The 8,095-nt window shown below is 51.1% G+C and overlaps 1 protein-coding gene across 1 annotated transcript in view; it reads left to right on the top strand.

The window, feature by feature from the left end:
* Positions 1–1,377: 1,377 nt before the first annotated feature.
* Positions 1,378–8,095, top strand: part of IL17RA (interleukin 17 receptor A) — a 36,940-nt gene continuing 30,222 nt past the window's right edge. Inside the window, exons 1-10 of the mRNA XM_075343603.1 lie at positions 1,378–1,606; positions 1,704–1,728; positions 1,837–1,983; positions 3,617–3,741; positions 3,870–3,987; positions 5,605–5,652; positions 5,731–5,882; positions 6,698–6,772; positions 7,214–7,310; positions 7,419–7,511. Of these exons, the coding sequence (XP_075199718.1) occupies positions 1,508–1,606; positions 1,704–1,728; positions 1,837–1,983; positions 3,617–3,741; positions 3,870–3,987; positions 5,605–5,652; positions 5,731–5,882; positions 6,698–6,772; positions 7,214–7,310; positions 7,419–7,511 (979 nt within the window). The 5' untranslated portion in view covers positions 1,378–1,507. The remainder of the gene's footprint in view (positions 1,607–1,703; positions 1,729–1,836; positions 1,984–3,616; positions 3,742–3,869; positions 3,988–5,604; positions 5,653–5,730; positions 5,883–6,697; positions 6,773–7,213; positions 7,311–7,418; positions 7,512–8,095) is intronic.

The raw sequence follows: 8,095 nt of genomic DNA, 5'->3' as shown, positions 1-8,095 counted from the left end.
CGTGTCTCTCAGCACCTTGTACATCTGTGTCTTGCTCAGTGGTGGGCGGGTTCAGTCTCCTCATCTTCGACGTGTCTCTGAGCACCTTGTACTTCTGTGTCTTGCTCATTGGTGATCAGGCTCAGCCTCATCTCGGCCGTGTCTCTGAGCACCTTGTACTTGTGTGTCTTGCTCAGTGGTGGGCGGGCTCAGCCTCATCTCGGCCGTGTCTCTGAGCACCTTGTACTTCTGTCTTGCTCAGTGGTGGGCGGGTTCAGCCTCCTCATCTCGGCCGTGTCGCTGAGCACCTTGTACTTCTGTGTCTTGCTCAGTGGTGGGCGGGTTCAGCCTCCTCATCTCGGCCGTGTCTCTGAGCACCTTGTACTTCTGTGTCTTGCTCAGTGGTGGGCGGGTTCAGCCTCCTCATCTTCGACGTGTCTCTGAGCACCATGTACTTCTGTGTCTTGCTCAGTGGTCAGGCTCTCTTCTCGACCCTAGCTCTGAACATCTTGTACTTCTGTGTCTTGCTCAATGGTGGTCAGACTCAGCCCCCTCACCTCGGCCTTCGGAGGCTGCAGGTCTAGAGGATAATGGCTTCTTGTTGTTTTTCACATGTGATTCTTGTCGCATCCTTGGTTATGTCGCTTTTCTTTTTCTCAATGCATTTTCCCCCCCTTCTAAGACATTTTTATTTGGGAGGGGGAGGATGTCCGGGCTACAGGTCAGCGGACTCGCAACCAATCAGTGGCCTCAGACATCAAGACAAGATGGCGCATAACGTCGCCTGACGGCGGTCACTTCCCTTCGAAAATGTCTGAGCAGTTGTGAAAAATCTACTTCTAATTCAATTCTAAATCACAAATTGTTTTAGATCCGATGATTTATTTTTACCTCACACTTTATTATAGAAATCATCGTCTGATTTTTACCTCTCAGGCAGTAATATACACACCTACCAGCCATAACATTAAAACCACCTAACTAAAGTGTGACCCCTTGTACCAAATGTAACGTGTCCCGTCTTACCATCAGTTTCTTGTATCGTAGTATCTCCAGTAGTACGTTATGTTTCCTGACAGAAGCCACAGAGCGCACATCCCTCCCACACTACGGCCGCCGCCGCTGCACCTCGCGGCAACTGAGCGTCCTCGCCTTATGGACGGGCTTTATATACGACTGGTGACGTCACCAGCCGCCACCGTCGTCCGCGAGTGTCCAGTCACAGCACAATAATAACACAGGTCCAGCCCCGCCCTTTCATTTGCATACCTGGGATTTCCCCTCAGTGCCGCGATTCCCGGAATAGTCTCCACCCCCCGCGCGCACCTGGGCAGGACGAAGCGTTCTGATTGGCCCGCACGCCCGTGTGATTTACATATAGTTCTCAGCAGAGGGAAGAAGGAAGCGCAGTGGCCCCGCGCCGGCCCCTCAGTGACAGGAGCGCCGGACACGGGAGCGCGCACGCCGGACACCGCCGGACACAGGAGCGCGCACACAGGACACCGCCGGACACAGGGGAGCGGAGGCCATGGCGCCCGCTGTCCGCCTCCTCCTCCTCGCCGGGCTCCTGTGCGCCGCCCGGGGGCTCCGAGTCATCCGCTCCTCACACTTCAACTGTTCCCAGCCGGTGAGTGACAGACCTCAGTGATGGCGGCCGCCTCCCCTCGCCCATCTCTGAAGGCTGATAACAGAGAATAACTGCTGACAATCCTCTTTTTCCGCAGGGGATCGCGTGCACAGTCTGGGACAGTAAGTGATGACTCGTTTTATTATCTTCTGATTAATGGTGACTGTGGTCACAGCAGCACAGAGGATGTCAGGAGAGCAGTTGGAGCTTATTTTTCGTTTTCTCTTTAGGTGACTGTCTGGACCTCAGCTGGCTGACCCCTGCAGACTGGACCCCGACCGCTCCCTATAACATGGGGGTCACAGCGGGGATCGGGCTGAACGAGATGGGACAGCGTGTGCCGGTCCTGATGGTGAACTGGACAGTGAGCATCGACTGTGAGTGTCCGGGAGGGAAAAGACACTGGCACGGAGTGTCCGGGGGGAAAAAGACACTGGCACGGAGTGTCCGGGGGGAAAAAGACACTGGCACGGAGTGTCCGGGGGGGGGGAAAGACACTGGCACGGAGTGTCCGGGGGGGGGAAAGACACTGGCACGGAGTGTCCGGGGGGGGAAAAGACACTGGCACGGAGTATCCGGGGGGGAAAAGACACTGGCACGGAGTGTCCTGGGGGGGAAAAGACACTGGCACGGAGTGTCCGGGGGGGGAAAAGACACTGGCACGGAGTGTCCGGGGGGGGGAAAAGACACTGGCACGGAGTGTCCGGGGGGGGGAAAAGACACTGGCACGGAGTGTCCGGGGGGGGGAAAAGACACTGGCACGGAGTGTCCGGGGGGGGAAAAGACACTGGCACGGAGTGTCCAGGGGGGGAAAAGACACTGGCACCCGGGGGAGAAAAGACACTGGCACCAAGTGTCCGGGGGGGGGGGTGGGGGTGAGACACTGGCACGGAGTGTCCGGGGGGGAGGGGAAATGACACCGGCACCGAGTGTCTGTGGGGGTAAAAGACACTGGCACAGAGTGTGTGGGGGGGTGGAAGCAATGGCAAGATGACTGTGCTGACGCTGTGGGTACGGGATGACAGCGCTGACGCTCTGGGTATGGGATGATGGCGCTCTGGGCGCGGGGTGACGGCGCTGACGCTCTGGGCGCGGGGTGACGGCGCTGACGCTCTGGGCGCGGGGTGACGGCGCTGACGCTCTGGGCGCGGGGTGACGGCGCTGACGCTCTGGGCGCGGGGTGACGGCGCTGACGCTCTGGGCGCGGGGTGACGGCGCTGACGCTCTGGGCGCGGGGTGACGGCGCTGACGCTCTGGGCGCGGGGTGACGGCGCTGACGCTCTGGGCGCGGGGTGACGGCGCTGACGCTCTGGGCGCGGGGTGACGGCGCTGACGCTCTGGGCGCGGGGTGACGGCGCTGACGCTTTGGGCGCGGGGTGACGGCGCTGACGCTTTGGGCGCGGGGTGACGGCGCTGACGCTTTGGGCGCGGGGTGACGGCGCTGACGCTCTGGGCGCGGGGTGACGGCGCTGACGCTCTGGGCGCGGGGTGACGGCGCTGACGCTCTGGGTGCGGGGTGACGGCGCTGACGCTCTGGGTGCGGGGTGACGGCGCTGACGCTCTGGGTGCGGGGTGACGGCGCTGACGCTCTGGGTACGGGCTGACGGCGCTGACGCTCTGTGTACGGGCTGACGCTCTGGGTGCGGGGTGACGGCGCTGACGCTCTGGGTACGGGGTGACGGCGCTGACGCTCTGGGTGCGGGGTGACGGCGCTGACGCTCTGGGCGCGGGGTGACGGCGCTGACGCTCTGGGCGCGGGGTGACGGCGCTGACGCTCTGGGTGCGGGGTGACGGCGCTGACGCTCTGGGTGCGGGGTGACGGCGCTGACGCTCTGGGTGCGGGGTGACGGCGCTGACGCTCTGGGTGCGGGGTGACGGCGCTGACGCTCTGGGCACGGGATGACGGCGCTGACGCTCTGGGTGCGGGGTGACGGCGCTGACGCTCTGGGCACGGGGTGACGGCGCTGACGCTCTGGGCACGGGGTGACGGCGCCTCCTGTGTTTCCGCAGCCAGTATCCAGAGTCTTCAGGGTGCGGAGATCTCGGTTCTGGAAGTTTCTTCGGGTCGCAGTCAATGTGTTCTGTTCAAGTTCGGTAACCGGTTTCCCAGTCAGCGAGATCAGAACAACAACGCGGTAGGTGAACCCCAGTGCGTGATCTGGGGGCGCAGCATGGACTATGCTCTGCTTATGTGGTGCTGTCATCTGATGCTGTTGTTCCCAGGTATCAGCCAGTTTATACTGTGTTCTCTGTTATCACCTAGTGGAAGTTCTTTTACAACCTGTTTGAGGTGTTTCCCGGTAATGATTACCTCGTGAGCGTCCAGCACCTGCCGAAAGAGAGCGACGTGAACCGCAAAGAGCAGACATTTAAAGCTCCAGGTACAGAACGCGGAGATTGCAATCATTTTCTCATTTATTTATTGGCCTCTGCGCGGAAGAAGCCGGAGAATCCAGTGAAAATCCAAAGCGCAGTTTTCTTAACTTCCACCAGAGGTCACTGTGCGCTCAGTCTGGATACAATGATGTGCGGGCGCCGTGGCCCCTACACCTCTGCTGCTTCTATCTAAAGGGATATTCACACACGGAGGATTATGCCTCGGATTTCCCTCATGACACAGGATATCATCTGCTGTACTACTGATCCTGAGTTACCTCCTGTATTATACTCCAGAGCTGCACTCACTATTCTGCTGGTGCAGTCACTGTGTACATACATTACATTACTGATCCTGAGTTACCTCCTGTATTATACTCCAGAGCTGCACTCACTATTCTGCTGGTGCAGTCACTGTGTACATACATTACATTACTGATCCTGAGTTACCTCCTGTATTATACTCCAGAGCTGCACTCACTATTCTGCTGGTGCAGTCACTGTGTACATACATTACATTACTGATCCTGAGTTACCTCCTGTATTATACTCCAGAGCTGCACTCACTATTCTGCTGGTGCAGTCACTGTGTACATACATTACATTACTGATCCTGAGTTACCTCCTGTATTATACTCCAGAGCTGCACTCACTATTCTGCTGGTGCAGTCACTGTGTACATACATTACATTACTGATCCTGAGTTACCTCCTGTATTATACTCCAGAGCTGCACTCATTATTCTGCTGGTGCAGTCACTGTGTACATACATTACTGATCCTGAGTTACCTCCTGTATTATACTCCAGAGCTGCGCTCACTATTCTGCTGGTGCAGTCACTGTGTACATACATTACTGATCCTGAGTTACCTCCTGTATTATACTCCAGAGCTGCACTCACTATTCTGCTGGTGCAGTCACTGTGTACATACATTACATTACTCATCCTGAGTTCCCTCCTGTATTATACTCCAGAGCTGCACTCATTATTTTGCTGGTGCAGTCACTGTGTACATACATTACATTACTGATCCTGAGTTACCTCCAGTATTATACTCCAGAGCTGCACTCTCACTATTCTGCTGGTGCAGTCACTGTGTACATACATTACTGATCCTGAGTTACCTCCTGTATTATACTCCAGAGCTGCACTCACTATTCTGCTGGTGCAGTCACTGTGTACATGCATTACATTACTGATCCTGAGTTACCTCCAGTATTATACTCCAGAGCTGCACTCACTATTCTGCTGGTGCAGTCACTGTGTACATACATTACATTACTGATCCTGAGTTACCTCCTGTATTATACTCCAGAGCTGCACTCATTATTCTGCTGGTGCAGTCACTGTGTACATACATTACTGATCCTGAGTTACCTCCTGTATTATACTCCAGAGCTGCACTCACTATTCTGCTGGTGCAGTCACTGTGTACATACATTACATTACTGATCCTGAGTTACCTCCTGTATTATACTCCAGAGCTGCACTCACTATTCTGCTGGTGCAGTTACTGTGTACATACATTACTCTTTTGTTGGTGGTGGGCTTCTTGGTAGACTTTGTATCTCTGCGGCTTGATCTTTCCAGGATTTGTAACGCCAGTATCTTCCCCCTTCAGGGTGCAGCGAGAATGGGATGATGGAGACGTGGACCTGCTGTAAGGAGGGTACGTGTGTGACCGGCGCTGTGCGGGAGCCTCAGTGGTGATCTACTGATGTATAGCTGGATTTATTACATCCTCCAGGTTATTGCTGGAGCCCGAACATCAACATCACGTTCTCTGGAGACCAACTGATTGTGACCTTCACCCCTCTGAGCGACACCCTCAGATATGGCGTGCTCGTGAATATCCGCTCTATGCAGATCACGCCGTCGGAGGAGGTCGTCCTGCAGGAGGTAATTCTTCCTGGTCTCCGGTGGTGTACAAGTGACACCTGGGATTATAATGGTCGTGTACTTTATATAGAAAGTGCCGTGTTCCTTAAAAATAAGCCCTAGCAGGATTTTTCGCCTTTTTGGAGTAGGCTTTAAATATAAGCCCTACTCCAAAAATAAGCCCTAGTAAATGGGGCTTTCAGGATGCATAACTTGCATTGTCTGCTTGTCTTGCTCTAAGCGCCTGCTGATTAAGTGAATGAATATTTACCCTCTTCCCCTGCTGTGAACGCTGCATGGACCCTGACACTGCTGTGCTGTATCACTGCACCCGGATCGCATCGGTGGCTCTCCTGAGCGGAGAGTGACCGCTACATGGACAAACGCTCACTCTCAGATCAGGAGTGCCGCCGCCGATGATTGCAGTGAGCAAGCTATTTAAGTGAATGAATATTCGCTCTCCTCTACTGTAATTCCCCCAATGCTGAGTCCGGCAGGCTTCAGACTGGTGGGTGGGATTCTGGACCGGGGAAATGGTGAATATTCATTCACTTAATTAGCTGGGGTCTGCTCATCGCAATCATTGGCGGGGGCACTCCTGATCTGAGAGTGACTGCATGTATTACTATGCAGCTGTCACCTCAGGGGAGATAATGAGGATTGTGGAGCAATCCTTGGCACTAATACAGCAGGCAAATATAAGACACCCCTTGATAATAAGCCCCAAAGCAGAAAAGAATATAAGCCCCTGTCGGAAACACGGTGTGTTGTTGATGCTGCCTCCCGGTGGACAATCTTGACATTACAATTTTATTTTTTTTCCTCTTGGCCTACAGGGGGCGACCTCTGAACGAGTGCAGGTTACCATCCCGAACCCCGTAACCCACGAGCCGTGCTGGTACAACGTCTCGGTAATGTATATGGTCTTATTACAGTAGATGCCTGTTAACCCCTAGTCTGACAAATTATATTTTGCTTCTGCAATCGCTGGTGATATCACTGATGATCTCACTGATTTCAGGGTGCACTGGTGGCAAATTCTTACTCTTAAAGGGGTATTCCGGCTCCGCTCACTTCCACAGGTGATCAGGTCACTTCCCCATGTGGAGCTGGATTGCCCCCTGAACTATGTGATGTACTTCCGCAAACTAGGCGCCGGCTGTACTACACATCTGACACCACTTGCTAACTGCTGGTATTGGAGATAACTCAGATCCCGGCCTTTCAACCCCCTTACATGCTGCGATCAGTGCTGGTTGCAGTGTTTTACTGGTTAGACTTGGCTGTTACTCTCGACGGGATTTTTTTTTTTATTTTTTTTTCAGTCCTCCTTTCCCTGTTATTACATTTAGGTTTGGCCCTACATGGAGCATTGTGAATCGGACTGTGTGCGGAAGTGGTACGCTCCAAAGTGTCCCCCTCCTGCGACCCCAGCTCCTCCAACCCCAGGTGAGCCACGACTTTCCTTATATTATGCTTTCTGTGTATCCATCCAAATTGTCTCTGCAGCTTTGGATGTGACTGGACCATTAATGTACTGCTATGTTAAATCTGCAGAGCCACCACTGCCGGCCCACGTGTGGCTGATCGTGGCCGCTGTGACCGTTCTGGTCTCTGCAGGAACAATATTCTTTTGTTGGTGGTTTCGAGGTAAGAAGCAAATCCTGGCTGCAAGATGGGGTCTTGTGCATGTTAATACACACACACATTATATTATATATAACACATATATAATATATATATTTTTTATTATATATACATATATATATATAATAAAAAATATATATACATATTTTTTAATTTAATATATAATTATTATTATTATATATAATATATAAAAAAAATTACATAAAATATATATATAATTATTTATATATATATATATATATATATTATATATTTTTTATTATATATATATATATATATATATATATATATATATATTTTAATAAACAATATATTTATATATATATATATATATATATATATATATATATATATATATATATATATATATATATAAAATAAAAAAAAATGTGTGTGTGTATATATATATATATATATATATATATATATATATATATAGATAGCAAATAAAAAATAATTATATATTAAATAAAAAAATACATATATATATATATATATATATATATATATATATATATATATATAAAAAATTATTAAATAAAAAATATATATATATATGTATAAATTATAGAGATAGATAGAGATAT

This window comes from Anomaloglossus baeobatrachus, chromosome 4 (assembly GCF_048569485.1).
Source record: "Anomaloglossus baeobatrachus isolate aAnoBae1 chromosome 4, aAnoBae1.hap1, whole genome shotgun sequence".
NCBI lineage: Eukaryota > Metazoa > Chordata > Amphibia > Anura > Aromobatidae > Anomaloglossus > Anomaloglossus baeobatrachus.
The sequence above is the reverse complement of the archived record's forward strand: the minus strand, read 5'-3'. Positions and strand labels throughout refer to the sequence as shown.